Here is a 20762-nt window from a genome sequence, read left to right as displayed (position 1 = left end):
ATGGCGTTCACGGTCTTTGCTCTCCAGCTGGCCGTGCGCCTCCTGTCATTTCCCATGTACCTGCTGGACTTTCTGGGCTTGTGGAACTGGATCGCCAAGAAATGTTTTCCCCACTTCATGGTGAGGTTCACCTTGATGTACAATGAACAGATGGCGAGCAAGAAGCGGGAGCTCTTCAGCACCCTGCAGGGCTTCGCGGGCCCCTCGGGGAAGCTGTCCCTGCTGGAGGTGGGCTGCGGCACCGGGGCCAACTTCAGGTTCTACCCGCCGGGGTGCCAGGTGACCTGTGTTGACCCCAACCCCAACTTTGAGAAGTTCTTATTCAAGAGTGTTGCTGAAAACCGACACCTGCAGTTTGAGCGCTTCGTGGTGGCTGCCGGTGAGAACATGCACCAGGTGGCCGACGGCTCTGTGGACGCCGTGGTCTGCACGCTGGTGCTGTGCTCTGTGCAGAACCAGGAGCAGATTCTCCAGGAGGTGCGCAGAGTGCTGAGGCCGGTGAGTGAAGGGGCCTGTGGAGCACTGGTTAGGAGTAGGACGAGTCCCTGGGTAATCCCGAACAATTTCAGATGCCTTCTAATGTAGGAAGTAAACTAAGTTTTTTTTTTTTTTTTGGGGGGGGGTACTGGGATTAAACCCAGGGGTATTCTGCTTCTGAGCTACACTCAACTCTTTACTTTTTTATTTTTGGTTTTGAAATAGGGTCTCACTAGATTGCTGAGAGTTTTGCCGCTGGCTGAGACTATCCTCAAACCTTCGATCCTCCTATCTCGGCCTCCCAAGTACGGGGATTATAAGCATGTGCTATCATGCCTGGCTGGAAGACATGTCTTGATTTTAAAAAATCTTAGAAGCTGGGCGTGGTGGCACACACTTGTAATCTCCACGCTTGGGAGGCTGAGACAGGAGGATTCCACAGATTCAAAGCCAGCCTCAGCTATTTAGTGAGGCTTTCAGCAACTTAGTGAGACCCTGTTTCCAAATAAAATATAAAAATAGGTCTGGGAGTATAGCCCGGAGGTAGAAAGCCTCTGGGTTCCAATCCCAGTACCACCAAAAAAAATGAATAAATAAAAAATCTTAGAAGCTGGGCGTGGTGGTGCACACTTGTAATCCCAGCATTTGGGAGGCTGAGACAGGAGGATTGTGGTTTGCGGACAGCCTCAGCTACCACTTAAGCGAGGCCCTGTTTCAAAATAAAGAATAAAAAAAAAGCCGGGCGTAGTGGCGCACACTTGTAATCCCCACGCTTGGGAGGTGGAGACTGGAGGATGCGCTGGTTCGGAGCCAGCTGTGCTGGCTTAAGAGACCCTGTTTCCAAATTTAAAATAATATAAAATAGGTCTGGGAGTGTAGCCTGGAGGTAGAAGGGCTTCCAGGAACCCCAGTACCACCAAAAAAAAAAAAAAAAAAAAAAAAGGACTGAGGGTGTAGCTTGGAGGTAGAATGTCCCTGGGTTCCATCCCCAGTACCAGAAAAAAAAAAAAAAAAAAAAAAAAAAATCTTAGAGTAGAAGGAAATTATAAAGGGAAGAATGAACAAATCTGAACATATAAAATTCTAAAACTGCTACAGAGAAAAAGCCCCTATAACCAATTAAGTAATTAAGTATAAAAACAAACTTGGAAAAAGTATTTGCTAGAGATGTTAACAGATAGTTAATGTCCCTCATGTTAAAAAAGAAACACTACAGCCAGGCTGGCGGCGCCCACTTAAAATCCCAGTGCGTGGGCTGCTGAGACAGTAGGATCACAGGGCCAAGGCCAGCCCACAGCCACTTAGTAAGGCCTTCTGTAACTTAGTGAGACTGTATCAAAATAAAAATAAAATCGGGCTGGGGATGTGGCTCTGAGGTAGAATACACTTGTGTTTAAATCCCTAGTACTGCAAAAAGAAAGAAAGAAAGAAAGAAAGAACGAAAGAAAGAAAGAGGACATTTACAAATCAAAAGGATCAGTAAGATATCAGGAAATGCTCAAATTTACAAAGAACTAAAGTAAGGTACAATGTGTGGTGTGTGCGTGTGTGTGCGTGACTAGAGATTAGGTCCAGGGGCATTCGCATTCTACCTCTGAGTTACATCTCCAACCCTATTTTATTTTTATTTTGAAACAGGGTCTCACTAGGTTGATGAAAGTCTCACTACTGACTGAGGCTATCCTCAAATCTGTAATCCTCCTGTCTCAGCCTCCCAAGGGATTACAAATGTGCGCCACCAAGCCTGGCTAGTATATCATTCTTACCTATTGTAGGTCAGGGACTTTTTCAGTCAACATGCTGTTGGAGTTTGGGGAATTAGACACCCTTGTACTTGCTAGAGGGAAAGCCTTTGAAGGATTTTTTTTTTTTGCAGGTCTGGGGATGGAACCCTGGAGCATTTTACCTCCAAGCTACACCCTCAGCCTGATTTTTTTATTCTTTATTTTGAAACAGGGTCTCGCTGAAACAAAGGGCCTCAGTAAGTAGCTGAGGCTGTCCTTGAACCGTGATCCTCCTGTCTCAGCCTCCCGAATGCTGGGATTACTAGCGTGCGCCGCCAAGCCCGGCTGAAGGATCATTAAAAGTAGCTAGAGAGACTAAGATAGGAAGATCGCAGGTTGAGAGTCAGCACCCGCTACTTAGGCCACGCAACTTAGTTTTGAAACAAGAATCAGCCGGGCGTGCGCCGCTTGTAATCCCGCGCTTGGGAGGCAGAGACAGGAGGATCGCGCAGGTTTGAAGCCAGCCGCGCACGCTGGCTTAGGAGACCCTGTTTCCAAATAAAAATGTAAAAATAGGTCTGGGAGTGTAGCCCAGAGGTAGAAGGGTTTCCAGGAACCCCACTACCACCAAAAAAGAAAGAAAAACAAAAAAACAAAAAAACAAAAAATAATTAAAAAACAGGGCTGGGGATGTAGCTCAGAGGTAGAATGCCCCTGGGTTCCATCCACAGTACCCCCTCTCAAATGAGTGAATTGATGAACATTCAAGGACATTACTTGGCCTGCAGTAAGTTTTTGCTACTATGCATTATTTTTATTTTTTGGTACTGAAGATTGAAACCAGAGGCATTTTGCCTCCAAGCTAACCCCCAGCCCTTTTTATTTTCTATATTGGCACAAGGTCTCACTAAATTGTTGAGGCTGGCCTCAAACCTGGAATCCTCCTGTCTTGGCTTCCCAAGTATTGAAACCATAGGTATGTACCACCACGCCCAGCTATGTGTTACTTTTATGGTCAAAATATATATGCTAATTGCTTTAGATTGGCAATATAAAATTTGCCAGAAGGTGAAACAATTGTCCGGAATGGTATTTTAGTTAACTTTCAGTTTATCCATCTCGTCTCTTGAAACTGGCCTCCAGGCTGCTGAAATCTGAAGCTTTGATCATCTTATAAATTTGTTTCCCAAACACCCAAATCCTTGACATTTTTTTCTTTCTCAGGGAGGGGCCTTTTACTTCATGGAGCATGTCGCAGACGAGCGTTCAACCTGGAATTACTTCTGGCAACAGGTCCTGGATCCTGCCTGGTGCCTTCTGTTTGACGGGTGCAACCTGACCAGAGAGAGCTGGAAGGCCCTGGAGCGGGCCGGCTTCTCAGAGCTGAAGCTGCAGCACCTCCAGGCCCCGCTGTCCTGGGCGCTCGTGCGTCCTCACATCTGCGGGTACGCGGTCAAGTAGGCCAAAACAGAGCTGAATAGCTGCGATAATGTAAGGCTTCAGTTTTACATTTAAAATACTACTTTGTGGAAGGGAAACTTGTTTTATGTAAAGTTGAATTCACCCTTAAAAGTTTGTTATAGCCTATTCAGTCTTCCTCTTTTGGCACTGGGGATTGAACCAAGGGGCGCTCTACAACTGAGCGACACCCCCAGCCCGTTTTATTTTCAGGCAGGATCTCGGCTGGCCTCGAGTCTGCCATCTCTCCCTCAACCTCCTGAGCTGCTGGGATTAAAGGGGCTCGGTGCCATTCCCCGCTCTATTTAGCCATTTTAATGGTTTCCCAAAGAATAAAAACCAAAACAAAACAAAAACCAGCTTTGACCTCTCTCCCTTCAAAGGATACAGTGGGCTTTCATAATTGAAGTCCTCATTGTCTTCAAACCTTACTTTATTCAGTGACTTGGAAATTTTTCGAACTGTCTTATTTGTTACCCAACAGATTTTTTTTTTGGGGGGGGGTACTGGGGATTGCACCCAGGTCATTCTACCTCCAAGTTACACTCCCCAGCACTATTATATTTTTTATTTGGAAAGAAGGTCCCACTAGGTTGCAGAGAGCCTCGCTAAGCTGCTGCGGCTGATCTTGAACCTGTGATCCTTCTGTCTCAGCCCCTCCAAGTACTGATATTACAGGCCTGAGCCACCATATCCAGCTCCTGCTATATCTTTTATTTCAGCATTCCACCAAAGTTGGTTTCCCTGCATTCCAGTCCTCAGTTCTTACAGCATAGATTATACTTGACACGTTAGCATAACCATAGAACTATGTGAGGCAGTTGAGATTCTTAGGTTTCTTTTCATTATTAAATAGCACATACTTTGCTAAATATAGAAGAGTGCAGGCAAGAAAGGGCCCACTGGAATTAGGAACTGCTTATGGAATTAGATAGACTATGTAAGAAGCCCTAAAAATCAAGCCATGAGTATGAAAGGAAGTGGGCAAGTATTTTTTGGATCATTCAAATCAGATTCTATTCTTGTCTCTGGATGATTTGTTCGCTGCAGTGATGGAAACCATGAAAATCATTACAAGTGCTATGAAAGTGTTAGGTTGGTCAGTCAGAGGACTTAATAGGATTTCAGTACTAGTTTTTGTTTTGTCTACAAATTTTTTGATTTTATAAAGCACTGTTTAAAATATCAATTCAGCCAATAAATTCACATTCACTTTAGGAATAAAAATAAAAGAAATAGTTTATACCTTTGCCAGATTGGTTTCATTTTTATTAATGTCTCTGAGAGGTCTTTCCTTCTTTGTGCACAATTAAGGGTTTTTTTGTGTGTCTGTGTGTGGGGGTCTGGGGATGGAACCCAGGGGCATTCGACCTCCGAGCTACACCCCCTGCCCTATTTTTTATTCTTTATTTTGAAACAGGGTCTCACTGAGTTGCGGAGGGCCTCACTAAGTAGCTGAGGCTGTCCGTGAACCATGATCCTCCGGTCTCAGCCTCCCGAATGCTGGGATTACAAGTGTGTGCCACCACGCCCGGCTACAATTAAGCTTTTTGAAACCACAGATTTTTTTTTTTTATATACAGCCGGGTAAGTATAAACATAGCTAGTAGATTTTTAAAAAGCAGTCTTGAAAGGATCAGATTGGGTTTTGAAAAGTTTAAGTGCAAACATCCTGTCTGTGCAGAAGTAAAGGATGCTCCCTGCTCTGCCTTGGATACTGAGACAGTTACAGGTACAAAGGTCTGGGTGTTCACCTGTAGTTCCCCAAGCTCTGGAACATGAATCTCCTTCCCCTTTAGTCTCCCCAAAGTGAGATCCTTCTTCATCCGTCCATTCCACTGTTGATTAGATGGGTCTAGTGACAGAGATGGGCGCAGAGACAGGTGCACTTGGTAAAATGTTCTTATCACTCCGGAGCACATTACCAAGTACAGAGCACGAGGCACACTCCTATTAATTCCTCTTGTCTACCTTTTTTTTGGTACTGGGGATTGAACCAAAGGGTGTTCTGTCTCTGAGATGTACTCCCAGCCCTTTTTCTTGTTTATCTTGAAAAAGAGTTTTGCTAGGTTACTGAGGGTCATACTAAGTCGGTGTGGCTATTCTCAGACCTGCAATCCTCTTGTCTCAGCTTCCAGGCCAGATGTGCGCCACCACATCTGGTTTTATCCTCACTTTTGATAGAGAACACTGCAGGGTGAGAAAGTTTCTTAGAGTTATTTCACAAGTTACTGAGCACGTTTTAGAAACCCTGATTCCAAAATCTGCTTTGACAGTCTTACAATATTACCTTCTCACAGATCTCCTTAGACAGAGGGTATGTACTTAAGATCCCTCAGAGGCCCCAGGAAGCGACTTCTTAAGACTGTAATAGGAAACAACAACAACACAAAAAGGGCCAAACATGTCCAGCATTTTGCAAGTTCCTGTGTTTTTCTGGATTCCACTGATTGCACGTGACAAAACTACCAACCCGAATGGGCTTAAGCTCAAAAAAGAGCTTTAGGGACTGAAACTAGTGAAAACCACAGGGGCAGCGGCCTCAGGCACTGCCCGAGCGCGTCAGGAGCCACGCGATCTCCTCTGAAATCGCCGTTTTATTGAGACCATAAAGGGCCTGCTTCTCCTCAAAAGTGTTTTTCTGCGTGTGTGTTTCTGCTTTTTACAGACGCGTTTTTATTTTGTTTCATTTTTGCTCACAACCAAAGCCATTGACATGGAGGAAGTGGATATTAACCCCAGGCGGCTGGCGGCTGTGCCCTCCCCTTGGGGGTCATGGCCGTCACCCCCCTCCCTCCTGGGGCACAGCCGGCAGCCACTGCGAGGGGAAAGGACCAGGGAGCAGAGCCGCCCCCTCACCTGCGATGCTCACCTGGCTGCAGCCACTCCTGGATGGTGAGGGGAGGTGGGCGCAGACCCGCGCCCCTCTACAGTCTGCAGTCGTCCAGGCAACTGCAGGGCCTGGCGTGGCCGCGGGAAAGGCGTTTGCTTTCCACGGTGGCTCAGGTGACCACTCAGCGGGCACTGATGTCCGCAGCATGACTCGGCAGAAAGCCTGGGGACGGCGGCCGCGCCCCCGGCTCGGCTGAAGAACACCTTCCTCTCACTCTTCTGGGGGCAAGGCTGGACCCCCACCCTATGTACTGCCGCTTGTGATATAGCATAAGCCCCAGTAAAACCTTGTTTGGCTGGTTTTATTGCCTATTCATGATTTTTTTTTTAAGTACTGGGGCATTCTACCTCCGAGCTACGCTCCCAGCCCTGGTTTTTTTGTTTTGTTTTGTTTTTGCAGGTCTGGGGATGGATCACAGAGGCATTTGACCTCCAAGCTACACCCCCCTGCCCAATTTTTATTTATTTTATTTTATTTTTTTGTGGTACTGGGGGTGGAACACAGAGGATTACTACCTCCTGGCTATACTCCTAGACCTATTTTGTATTTTATTTGGAAACAGGGCCTCACTAAGTAGCTGAGGCTGTCCACGAACTGAGATCCTCCAGTCTCAGCCTCCCAAAAGCTGGGATTACAAGCATGTACCACCATGTCTGGTTCTTTATTTTGAAACAAGTTGTGGAGGGCCTAAATAGCTGAGGCTGACTACCAATCTGTGATCCTTCTGTCTTAGCTTCCCAAGTGTGTGCCACCACACTGGCTCATGATCTTTATCTGTAATAGAGTAAGCTGAACTGGTCGTGTTGGGAAGTGAAGGGTCCTTTCCTCCCCTCAGGAACTCAGGATCAGCAGGGGTCTTTGGCAACTGTGCTGAAAAGAATTTTAGCATGTGCCATATCAAGAGGGAGAGAGAGGCTTTGGTGTTTTTACAGGTCTCTCGATACTGAGTTTTGTACCTGGTCCTTGTCTTACAGAGTCAAAATCTGCAGACACCAGGAAGGTAAAAGTAGGATTTTTAAAATTTTTTCTTCAGTACTGAGGATTGAACCCAGGGTCATTCTACTTCTGAGCTATACTCCCAGCCCAAATTTTAAAATAAAATTCCAGACAGGTGTGGTGGTGCACACTTGTAATCCCAGTACTTAGGAGGCTGAGACAGGAGGATCGCAGGTTCGTAGCCAGCCACACCTACTTAGGCCCTCTGCAACTTACTGAGACCCTGTTTCAAAATAAAAAAAAAGAAAAGAAATGGGGGTGTAGCTCAGAGATAGAATGCCCCTGAGTTCAATCCCCAGTGCCAAATAAAATAAAATAAATAAAATAAAATGGCAAACCAGGGGAGAGGCAGGTCAGCCCTGGGAGCCTTGCTAGACTCCAGAGTCCTGCGGGGCCTTCTGACACTGCCCAGGGTAGCCCAGACTGCAGCCCAAACACAATCAACAGCACACACCTTTCCCAAAGTCCACGTGATCTGCCCAAGAGAAGCAGGGTTAAAGTTCTCACACAGGGAGGGGTCTGGAGAGGGAGGCGATATTGGTGCTCAGCACAGAGCTCTTGTGTATTAGACGCCCCTGTGTGTAGACATTAACCAACGAAGACAGTACCCGCTTTCCATCTTGTTTGCTTCTTGACTTAATCTTCATCTGTGGCCTAAATTCCCCCAAGTCATGGCTGTTCCCTGGTCTACACGCAGCAACAGCCCGAGTCGAAGGTGGTGCACAAGTTATCTTTCGTTCCTGACGTCTTGGCTCCACTTCTCCACGGTTAATTGTTCTCACTGAGGTCCGGTGAGCAACATGGAATGATATAGGAAAGAAGAAATAAGGAGGTAGGAAGGAGACAGGCAGAAGGAAAAGTAAAATATAACTTAATGGAAGAACCTGGAGCTGAAGTGCTTCAGCCTCTAGTCCACAAACCAGTTCTCTTTCCCAGGCCTGACTCTCCCCAAATTCCTGGAAAACCTGTAGATCCTAGAGTTAACTAAGAGAAATTATAATTGCCCCATGCATTGATAACAAGACAGATGCAATATTTCTGAGAAACCTATAATTTAGGATATTCCAGTTTATCGGTCAATCAGCTAATGAGGACCCCGATCAGCCTGAAGACCCTAAGGCTGACCAGACCACAGCCCCTCAGGAAGCGCCTCGGGACCCCTGGGCTGAGCTCATCCACCCTACGGCCGACCAGACCACCTGCCCACCATAAACCGCCTCGGGACTACAGGACTGAGCTCATCCTCGCATACCTTCTCTAGCCCACCCCTCACGAAAGTCCCTATAAGAAGAGAACCCTGAACTCCCCAAAATGCCTTCCTCATCGTGAGGGGCCCGCATTCTCTCTTGAATGTGTATTTCCGCCCTTTTCCCTAATAAACCTCTGTCCCTGTCCCTAACTGGCACGTGCTGAAATTCTTTTCTGTCACATTAGCCAAGGACCCTGCAGACCCCGAGTTCCTGAGCTGAGGGCTCACTCCAACAGAACCACCTTCTTTCTGGGGGGTGGGGGGGAGGCGTTGATCTGGATTTTGTTTTTCTTAACCGACCCTTACCTCCTGAGAGTCCCGTTCCCTCACTGCCTACCTAATATTTAACTCTTCACCTTTTTATAGGAGACCCCATGAAGGGGTAGGTAGGGGCACATGGCAGCGATGGCAGTCTGGTCCCCCTTTTTCAGAATTCTTAGGTTCCTGACATTTCATTGGTGGGTGCTGGGTGAAGCCCGGGCTTGAACAGCGGTCAGACATTTTTAGGGACCCCTTGTTTACCAAGCATCTCAGGAATTTCAGGTGGGGAGAGGGGCCGTTATAATTAAAAGTGTGGGCTGGGCGTGGTGGCGCACGCTTGTAATCCCCCGTGCTAGGGAGGCAGAGACAGGAGAATCGAGCAGGCTCAAAGCCAGCCACGCTGGCTTAAGAGACCCTGTTTCCAAATTAAAATATAAAATGGGTCTGGGAGTGTAGCCCGGAGGTAGAAGGTTTTCCAGGAACCCCAGTACCAGCAAAAAAATAAAAAATAAAAATAAGTAAAAGTGTGTGCCTGCTGAGAATTTTTGACTAAGAAAGAAGCAGCCCTATAGGGTGAAGATAAAGATTATGAAGTTTCTAGATTTTGCAACTATGATTTTTCCTTCCTTTCCAGTTTGTCTTTTTTTTTTTGTTGTTTAGATTTTTCCTATCCTACCTCAGCTTTACTAGGAGCTGGCAACACCAAGTGCTCTGAGCCCTGAGGACGCTGAGCGCCCTGGAGCGGAGAGCCAAGCTGCACAGGAGCTCAAAGGGGCAGCGGGACTAGCTCACGCCGCTGCTGGGAACCCTGGCATCAGGGCATCAGGACGCAGGGGCCGTCCAGGTGAGAGCAGCCGCCCTCGACGCTCAGAACTGTAAGAGCTGAGAGCCGCTGGCACTCACGCACAGCTGCTAACACGTGGACGCTTCACTTTGCCAACTTGTGATTTCTATCTAACCTACGCAAAATAACCCTCGGCTAGTTGGTACCGAGGCTACTGCTAGATTTTTATCAGATCGCTTTGAAAGGAGAGCGCATGACATCATGCTGAGAAAGCAAACTTTTCAGGAGCACAGCTACATGCCTTGAGGAAGGTAAAAGACAAGAGGACACTGGCTCTGGCATCAAGGTGACCTAAGTCAAGTCCTTGCTGTATATTAAAGGGCTTAAAATATACTATTCTGACACATTTTGTTGAAAGTACTCAAGAAACCAGGAGGTGTGAGGTCACTCTGACCTTTGTGCTATTTCTTAAGATGATATTCACATGTGAAAGGTGCCCTCCCTTGCTGGGTATGGTGTGCTTATCTGTAATCCCAGTATTTGGGGAGGCTGTGACAGGAGGATTGCAGGTTTGAAGCCAGCCTCAGCAACAGAACGATGCCTTCAGCAACTTAGCAAGACCCTCTCTTAAAACAAAAAATAAAGCCGGGCATAGTGGCATACGCTTGTAATCCCCGCGCTTGGGAGGCGGAGACAGGAGGATCGCACAGGTTTGAAGCCAGCCGTGCTGGTTTAAGAGACCCTGTTTCCAAATAAAAATATAAAACAGGTCTGGGAGTGTAGCCCGGAGGTAGAAGGGTTTCTAGGAAGCCCAGTACCACCACCAAAAAAAAAAAAAAAAGGCTGAGATGGAAGTATTGTGGTTCATGGACAGCCTCAGCTACTTAGTGAGGCCCTTCACAACTTAGTGAAGCCCTGTTTCAAAATAAATAATAAAAAATAGGGCTGGGAGTATAGCTCAGAGGTAGAATGCTCCTGGATTCCATTCTCTAGTACCTCTCCCACACACACATAATAATAATAATAAGGGCTGGGGGGTATAGCTCAGAGGTAGAATGACCATGGGTTCAATCCCCAATACAAAAAAAAAAAAAAGAGCCAGGCGTGGCAACACATACTTGTACTCTGAGTACTTGGGAGGCCGAACAGAAACAGGAGGAACACAGGTTTGTGGCAGCCTCAGCAACGTAGTGAGAACCTATTTCCAAATAAAAGGATAAAAGAGATCTGAGAGGTCTGGGGCTATAGCTCAGAGGTGGAATGCAGCTGGGTTCCATCCCCATTACAAGAAAAGGAAGCAGAGGTGGAGGAGGGGGAAGAGGAGGAGGTAGGAGGAGGTAGGAGTAGGGGGAGGGGCTCCTTCTGGTAGGAAGAGGCAGCATACTTATGATTAAAGAGACATTTTAGACAGGAGTGGTGGCACATGCCTGAGAGGCTGTAACAGGAGCACGGCAGGTTCACAGCCAGCCTCAGCAATTTCGCAGTGCCCCCCGCAACTTAGTGAGACCCTCTTTCAAAATAAAAAATAAAATAGGGCTAGGGATGTAGCTCAGAGGTAGCATGCCCCTGGGTTCACTCCCCAGTACCACCAAAAATAAATAAAAAGGAGCACTGTACTTGTTTAAACAGGCATTGCCTCTCGCGCACGCGCTCTCTCCCATTAATCTCCATCGTCGTATCAATTTCATCTCACATTCAGGTCCCTAAGGGGGATGTAGGGGGGCTCCTCAGCCCCTGCAGTATCGTCTATGCCTCTGACCTGGGGCAAGTTACCTGTCCTCTTCTGAAGATGCAAAAATACACACCCAAGGGTTATGGCGAGGAGTAATGAAATGATACACCTGGCACTAAATAAATGTCGGCGTTATTCAGCAATAAGTATCTTTCTTTTTCTCTGGTGTGGTGCTGGGGATTGAACTCATCCATGCAATAATGGAACAGCACTCCTAGCTGTTCCTTTTATTTAACTGACTCGTATTTACCCAGTGTCTCTGCTGTGTCTCTTCTCATGGCACTTGGGAAAGAGCTATGGATAAGCCGGGCGTGGTCGCTGCACACACGGAGCAATCCTGGTAAGAGCTGCCTCTGAGGGAAAGCGCAGTCCCGCTCCCCGGGAGACCGGTGGCCTCCTGGTGGAAGTGACTTCTGGCCTGGACTCCAAGGGAAGGAGGAGTATTTCAGCCAAACGGTACAGCGCATACACAGAGAATAAAAGGAAGAAATCGTGTTTAAGAAGCTAGAAGCAACAAACAGGAGGCACCAGCCAGGGTGGTCCAGTTGATTACTGTTTCTCTCCGCTTCTTCCTGTCTTGCTCAGACCCTGGGCCCAGAAGCCCAACACTTTTTTTTTTCTCCCGGTACTGGGTAAGGAACCCAGGGGCATTCTTCGAGCTACACCTCCAGCCCTATCTATCTTTCTTTCTTTCTTTCTTTCTTTCTTTCTTTCTTTCTTTCTTTCTTTCTTTCTTTCCTTCCTTCCTTCCTTCCTTCCTTCCTTTCTTTCTTCTTTTTCTTCCTTCCTTCTTTCTTTCATTTTTTGTGATACTGGAGATGAAACCCAGGGGCATTCTACCTCCGAGATACACCCCTGACCCTATTTTTTAATCTTTATTTTGAAACAGGGTCTCACTGAGTTGCAAAGGGCCTCACTAAGTAATAGCTAAGGCTGTCTTTGAACTGGGATCCTCCTGTCTCAGCCTCCCAAATGCTGGGATTACAAACGTGTGCTACCACGCCCAGCTGATTTATTTTTTATTTTTTGAAGCAGGGTCTCACTGAGTTGCAAAGGGCCTCACTAAGTAGCTGAGGCTGGCCACAAATCACGATCCTCCTGGCTCAGCCTCTCAAATGCTGGGATTATAAACATGCACCACCATGCCTGGAAGTTCAACATTTATTTTATTTTATTTTATTTTATTTTATTTTATTTTATTTTATTTTTATTTTTGTGGTACTGGGAATGGAACCCAGAGGCCTTCTACCTCCGGGCTACACTTCCAGACCTATTTTCTATTTTATTTGGAAACAGGGTCTCACTAAGTTGCTGAGAGCCTCACTAAGTAGCTGAGGCTGGCTTCAAACCTATGTGATCCTCCTGTCTCAGCCTCCCAAGTGCGGGGATTACAAGTGTGTGCCACTAAGAAAGCCAGGGCTAGCAGAAAGGTGGGACTTGTAATTTACATTTCTAAAGAGGAGGAAGAAGGCTGAAGCCAGGGATGGGAGGAAATCCCAGATTCTGGAGAAACAATTTAACACATCTTGGGGTATGGAACAAAAGGTGTTTGGAGACAGGGCTGCCCCCTCTTCAGGGGCAAATCTGCCTGGAGACAGCAGAGGGGGGGGGTAGAGATAGGGGGCTAGCATATCTACAGATCAAAGGACCTGCCACTGGACTTGGTCAGGATAAAACACTTAGTAAACTGAGTTCTGTGGTATTTTCATTCCAAGTGCCCCCCCCCTTCTTGGGCACAGGGCTGTAACTATATCCTGTATTTCTTTTTTTTTTTTTTTGATGGTACTGGGGGTGGAACCCAGAGGCTTTCTACCTCCGGGCTATACTCCCAGACCTATTTTCTATTTTATTTGGAAACAGGGTCTCACTAAGTTGCTGAGAGCCTCACTAAGTAGCTGAGGCTGGTTTCAAACCTACGCGATCCTCCTGTCTCAGCCTCCAAAGCGCAGGGATTACAAGCGTGCGCCACCACGTCCGGTTTATTTCTATCTTTTTAATAAACTTCTTTAAATCTTCAGCAACTGTCCAAGCTATGCATATTTATTCTTAGCTTAGGACAAGAATCCACGGTTTTTCTGTTTTTATGTTTGTGTGGTTGTGGTGGGGGAATTACTTCTCCCCTCACACACCAAACACATTTCATCCGCAACACTAAATATTTTATTCTAGTATCCTAATTGTTTCCTCTGAATTCCTACATACTTCATACTTGAAAGAGAAGCAAACATTGCATAACTGCCTTGTACTTTTGACCCTGACTTAAGCCTTTGCCCTAGGAATTGCTTTGTAAAGCACAGGGTTTAACTGGATTTTTTTTTTTTTTTTTTTTTTTAGTGGTACTGGGGCTGAAACCCAGGGGCTTTCTACCTCCGGCTATACTCCCAGACCTACTTTTATACTTTATTTGGAAACAGGGTCTCACTAAGTTGCTGAGAGCCTCACTCAGTAGCTGAGGCTGGCTTCAAACTTGTGTAATTCCCCTGTCTCAGCTTCCCAAGCCGAGGGGATTACAAGCGTGCACCACCACGCCCCGCACTTAACTGGATTTTAATTCTTCTTTATTAAGGTAATTGACAGTGCAATACCTGTCAGTGGCAGCCAACTAATGTCAACGAAGCAGAAAATGAAACTATTCAGTAAATGTCACTTAATCTCAATATTTAAAACTGTTAAGTATTTGGGCTACATAAAAATAATTCACAAGAATTCCATGTTGAAGTATGGAATCAAGTGGTGCTTAGCTCCAGAGCCAGCGAATAGGGGCAGAGATCATGTACCGAGAGTGAAAGAAATACTAGAGAGAAGCCAGTCCTGCTCATTTCTAGAGCTGTTTTTTTTTTTAAATGAATCAAGTATTTTGTTGCTATAAACTGGGAGCCTGTAGAGAGAGTAACACTGTTGCATGCATATCAACTAGGAAAAGTGCCATTCATAATTTCCTTTTTTTTTTTTAATTGGAGGCTAAACCCATGGACATTCTTCCTCTGAGCTATACCCTGCTCAGCCCCATTTTTTATTTTGAAGCAGGGTCTCACTAAGTTGCTAAGGCTGGCCGGGAACCTGCGATCATCCTGTCTCAGTGACCCCAGTACTGGGACTATAGGTGTGTGCCACCATGCCAGGCTAAATTTACTTTTTTTTTTTTTTTTTTTTTTGTGGTACTGGGGATGGAATCCAGGGGCTTTCTACCTCCAGGCTACACTCCCAGACTTATTTTTGTTTGTTTGCTGAGGTACTGGGAATGGAACACAGGGCTTTTCTATCTCCGGGCTACACTCCAGACCTATTTTATTTGGAAACAGGGTCTCACTAAGTTGCTGAGAGCCTCACTAAGTAGCTGAGGCTGGCTTCGAACCTGTGCAATCCTCCTGTCTCAGCCTCCCAAGTGCTGGGATTACAAGCGTGTGTCACCACGCCTGGCTCCAGACCTATTTTTATATTTTATTTGGAAATAGTGTCTCACTAAGTTGCAGATGGCCTCACTTAAGTAGCTGAGGCTGGCTTCGAACCTGTATGATCCTCCTGTCTCAGCCTTCCAAGTATTGGAATTACAAGTGTGCACCACCACACTCAGCTAAATTTATTATTCTTAAATGTGATTTCTGAGTCTTTTTCTTTTCTTTTTTTTTTTTTTTTTTTTTTGCAGTACTGGGGATTGAACCCAGGGGCATTCTACCTCTGGGCTACACCCCTAGCCCTATTTTTTATTCTTTATCTTGAAATAGGGTCTCACTGAGTTGCAAAGGGCCTAAGTAGCTGAGGCCATCTGCGAATCGTGAACCGTGAACTGTGATCTTCCTGTCTCAGCCTCCCAAATGCTGGGATTACAAGTGTGTGCTACCACACCCGGCTCTCCTTGAAATATTTTTATTACATAACTCTAATGGCTAATAATAAAAACTTCCATATTTTATCTTTTTATTGTGGTACTTGTTACAGTTTAAATGGTGCTGAGGGTTCTTTTTCTTATTCACCTAAAGTTTGTTGAATAGAACAATTATTTTTAATTTATTTTATTTTGTGGTACTGGGAATGGAACCCAGGGGTATTCTATCTCTGAGCTACATCCCCAGCTCAATTTTTTTTTTTTTTTTTTTTGGTGGTATGGGGGTTCCTGGAAACCCTTCTACCTCCGGGCTACACTCTCAGACCTATTTTTTTTTTTCTTTCTGCGGGTCTGGAGATGGAACCCAGAGGCATTTGATTTCCAAGCTACATCCCCTGACTTTTTTTAAAAATTCTTTCTTTCTTTTCTTCTTCTCTTTTCTTCTTTCTTTCTCTCTTTCTTTCTTTCTTTCTTTTTTTCTTTCTTTCTTGGTGGTACTGGGGTTCCTGGAAACCCTTCTACCTCCAGGCTACACTCCCAGACCTATTTTTATACTTTTTATTTGGAAACAGGGTCTCCTAAACCAGTGCGGCTAGCTTTGAACCTGTGCAATCCTCCTGTCTCCACCTCACAAGCGCGGGGATGACAAGCGTGCACCACCACGCCTGGCACTTAATTCTTTATTTCGAAACAGGGTCTCACTAAGTTGCAGAGAGCCTCACTAAGTCGCTGAGGTGAACCATAATCCTCCAGTCTCAGTCTCCTGAATGCTGGGATTACAAGCGTGAGCCACCATGCCCGGCTTCCCAGACCTATTTTTATACTTTTTTTAAAAAAAATTGGAAACAGAGTCTCTTTAAGCCAGTGCGCTGGCTTCGAACCTGTACAATCCTCCTGTCTCCGTCTCCCAAGTTCGGGGATGACAAGTGTGTGCCACCACTCCTGGCCCCAGCTCTATTTTTAATTCTTTATTTTTAAACAGGGTCTCACTGAGTTGAAAAGGGCCTCACTAAGTAGCTGAGGCTGGCTTCAGCCTCCTAAATGCTGGGATTACAAGCGTGCACCATCATGCCCAACTTTAGAAAAATTAAAACTTACAGGCAGCTCAGTGCAGCTTTAACAAGTCTTTGTTACAAAATCAGTAGGAAATAGAGAAGGAAAAGCAGCATACTAGCATGCATGGTGGAAAGCCCAAAAATGGAACTCTGACCCTTTTTCAGGACCCCAGTGTAATACTGAAATTGAGTCAGGGGTCATAAAGGAGGCAAAAAACAGCCAAGTTTTTGTGTGAGACTAGGCCTCTTTAATTAATTGTCACCTTTGGGAGAGGTCAGCCAACCACGGGAAAAGGGGCCGATCTGTCAGCAGAGTCGCGCGCGAGAGAGGAAGCGGGAGTATTTATGTAGCCGGGGTCTTGGGGTGGGGTTAGCAAGATGGGAGAACGCTGATCCTCTCACGACATCTGGAATCTGCCCCATCTCCGCTTCTGTCTTCTGGGGTTCTGACTCCTGTCCCAGCTGTAGGGTCCCGTGAGGGGAGGGGAAGGGATCCGACCTATCACCCTGGCCTTTTGGTGATATTGGTTGACCACTGAGTCAAAACCTACTTCCTGCTGTCAGAGGGAATGTCGTTATAGGGGCCCCTTGGCCAGGAGAGGTCGGGTCATTCGGAAGTGGGCAGGCGGGAGGATGGCTGCAGCAGGAGTTGATGGAAGGTTACCCTGGACAGCTTAGTAATGCACATTTGAATGAACTTTAGCAGACAAGGGGCTTGTGGTTGGTCCAGCTTTTTGTGCAGGAGGGCAAATAGGTCTCCTGTGTGGTGAATTTCCAGATATAAACAGGTGGGCCTGCTGAAATAAAAGCATTAAAGAAAATTATGCTGAGAAAAACAGAGCTTAGTGGTTCCAACACTGTACAGGAGAATTTGTTATGGAGCTGTTTTAAGGGAGCCCTTTTTAGCTGAGTAAGGTGATGTCAGGTGGGGTCCCCCAGCGGTTTGTCCGCAGTAGGTGTGGTGAGGATCACTGTAGAGGGCCCAGTCCACTGTGGTTGGAGATGTTTTGGTTGAAGCAACTTGAGGAGGCCTTGGTCTCCTGGCTTCAGGACCTTGGCTGCCGGGTGTGAAACCACTTCTTCAGTCCCAGGTTGGGGAAGATATCGGTCAGCATGTTCCCTAAGGAGGTGTGGGGAACCATTAAGGTCTTCCCCTTATCTTTACTAAAAGAATATTTCTGACTGCCTTCCGCCCAGAGTCAACAAGGTTTGGGGTCATGGAGGTTTCAAAGTAATTAAGACTCTTTCAGAACTAATAATGCTATTGTTCTGTCTGAGCTAAGATTGGGTTTGTGTTGTTTGTGTTGCACCAGGGTATTGTTTGACCTGCCCCAGGTCAAACTTGTCTTTCTTGTATTCCAGGGTAACCTGAAGCTAGAAACTGTATAAATAACCACAAGAAAATAAACCCAGTTATCGGCCAGTAGAGCTATCGACCCAGGAGTGGACTGGCAATCCTTCCATGCTAGAATTAAATATTCTTTGAATTAAATTCTTAGAGTTATATTCCTTCATCCTCACCCCTCTCTTCGGAACCCGTACTTTTGCCGGCTGGCTCCGGCAAGGAGGTGCCTTTCCTGATGACTGTGGTCGATATGGGATGTGGAGCTTCCAAGAAATGCCAAGGGCCTGTACCACCTGTTGAGTAACCTTAAAAATAAAAGCTGGTCCATTATCAGACTGTAAGGAATTAGGGAGTCCAAACCGAGGGATGATGTCCAAGCATAGAGCATTGACCACCATGCTGGCCGTCTCATCCTTTGAGGGGAGAGCCTCTACCCAACCTGTTAGGGTGTCGACATGGTAAGAAGATATTTCAGTTTTTTATGCTAGGGCACATGAGTAAAATCAATTTGCTAGTCCTGTCCTGGCAAATGTCCTCTCATTTTCTGGGCAGGGGAAGATGGATATACGCCTCCTTGGGGAGAAATGCTGGTGCAAGTAGAACAGGAGGCAGTGACTTTATTTTATTTTATTTCATTTTTTGCAGGTCTGGGGATGGAACCCAGGGGCATTCGACCTCTGAGCTATACCCCCAGCCCTATTTTTTATTCTTTATTTTAAAACAGGGTCTCACTAAGTTGCAGAGGGCCTTACTAAGCAGCTGAGGCTGTCCTAAAACTGTGATTCTTCTGTCTCAGCCTCCCAAATGCTGGGATTACAAGTGTGCACCACCATACCCGGCTGAGGAATTGACTTTATTAATCAGGTGTTGTAGGAAGGGAAAATAAAACAAGGGGTTTAGGAAATGTTTAAGTGCTGTAGGCCCAACGTGGTCGTTAGGTTAATGACCACTTTGGTCTGCTCCTCAGGAAAGGCAAATTTGTTCTGTATCATAAGCCATGGGCAGGAGGGCTTACTGTCAATACTCCCCACCCCGTACCGAGTTTGGACCCAAAAAGGATGGAAGGACTGAAGAGGTAGTTTTCGTATCAACCAAAAAGGAGATTGGCTTACTCACTACCTTGAGAGTTACCCTGGGCTTTGCAAGGATGATCGGAATTGATGAGTCTGGGAGACTTCAGCCAGGCCAAGTAGGGTCAGCAGCGGGGCCTGGTCTGGAAGGGTGGTCCCCCTGTGTTGAGGCACCTGGGGCTCACCACTTTTCCAAGGGCAATCACTTTTCCAGTGGCCTTCCTGGCCGCACACCAGGCATGGTCTGGTTGGTGGGCATGGCTGAGGGCAGTGCTTATCGCAGTGTCCTTGCTGTACTTGAAGCAGGCTCTTTGAGGTACTTCTCATTGCTGTCCTCCACCCCTAGGTGGCGCTTGCCATCCAGAGGGCTGAGCCGCCACCGCTGGCCACAGGGCCGCTACTAAGGCACTGGCTTGCAAATTTGCCTTTTGGCAGAGCCGGAATGTACACTCCACTTCTGCCTGTTCCTCTCAGGAATTAAAAACTTTAAATGCCATGTTCACCAAATCTCGAATAGGGGTCTGAGGGCCATCCTGGTAATCCCAGTAGGGATCTTTAGAAGGTACCCAGCTGCTCCAGTAGGGAGGGCAGGGTTAGTCAGATGGGCCTGGTCAGCCCGTTCTCAGGCGGCCTTTAAGATACGATCTCGTTCTTCAGCAGTTAAGGCAGAGGTTAAAATAACACGAAGATCCCGTCATGTGAGATCGTACGCTTGAATAATATACTGGAATTCCTTAATAAAACTGGATCAATTTGAGCAAGGTCCAGGGGGACGAAAGGGCCGTGAACATGGACCATTCTCTCCACACTGGCCACCCTGTGGAGTGGGGCCAAGAGAGAAGGGGGTGCTTGGAGCAGGTATGGTGACTTCCGGGTGAAGGCAACGGGGAGGGAAGGGTTGGTCCCTTAAGGGAGGACAGCAGGGGGGATTGGAGCGGGTTAGGGTGAAAGGCCGTCTTAGGGTAGGGTGGTGGTCGGGCGGTGAGGAGAGATCCTGGGGACTAGGGGTGGCATCAGAAGATGGTGCCTGTAACTTTGCAAAATTGATGACTATGACTCAGCAGAATTAGAAAAAATGGCAGCTAGCCGGGCGTGGTGGCGCACGCTTGTAATCCCAGCATTCCAGAGGCTGAGACCAGAGGATCGTGGTTCGCAGACAGCCTCAGCTACTTAGTGAGGCCTCCGTAACTTAGTGAGACTCTGTTTCAAAATAAAGAATAAAAATAGGGCAGGGGGTGTAGCTTGGAGGTAGAATACCCTTGGGTTCCATCCCCAGACCTGCAAACAAAACAAAACAAAACAAACAAACAAACAAAAAAACAGAAAAAAACAAAAAATGTCAGCTGACAGAAGAGGAATCAGAATAGTGGGAACAAAGGGAGGGGACAGGAGTGCAGAAAAAAGCAGGCCTGGACACAAAGGACCTCCGACCATTTACCAGACCTCTTACAAGAGTTGCTGAGATTGGTCAGGATATTAAAATCCAGAGTTCTGTTTTCGAGCCACCAAGACCCATTATCCAGTTCGTACTGAGGCCATGCCGCGTTACAATAACAGGGGAGGCGCTCAGTATACAAACCCTTCAATAGCCACATGGTCCGGAGCAGTTGGTCCAGTTAAGGGTTGAAGAGTCCAGGTTCCTGGGAGTTAAAAGGAGGGCGCCCCTCAGGGGCCTGGTGGAACCACCAGGGAGTCACAGGGGCTCAGGGAGGGGTAAAAATAAATAAATAAATAAATAAATAAATAAATAAACAAACCCTCCCGGGTTTGGCACCAGATATAATGTTGAAATTGAGTTGGGGGTCACAAGGAAGGCAAGAAACAGCCACGTTTTTGAGTGAGACCAGGCCTCTTTAATTAATTGGCACATTTGAGCAAGGTCGGCTGACTGT

At 46.6% G+C, this 20762-nt stretch overlaps 1 protein-coding gene across 1 annotated transcript; it reads left to right on the top strand.

The window, feature by feature from the left end:
* On the top strand, positions 1 to 3662 carry TMT1A (thiol methyltransferase 1A; the record flags this gene model as incomplete). Its single annotated transcript, XM_080706373.1, has 2 exons — positions 1 to 498; positions 3426 to 3662. The coding sequence occupies 2 exons, from the start codon at positions 1 to 3 to the stop codon at positions 3660 to 3662; spliced, it is 735 nt and encodes a 244-aa protein (XP_080562499.1).
* Positions 3663 to 20762: the final 17100 nt, after the last annotated feature.

This window comes from Muscardinus avellanarius, assembly GCF_963383645.1.
Source record: "Muscardinus avellanarius genome assembly, chromosome: 11".
NCBI classification, from domain to species: domain Eukaryota; kingdom Metazoa; phylum Chordata; class Mammalia; order Rodentia; family Gliridae; genus Muscardinus; species Muscardinus avellanarius.
Note: the sequence above shows the minus strand (reverse complement) of the source record. Positions and strands in the feature narration are given on the sequence as shown.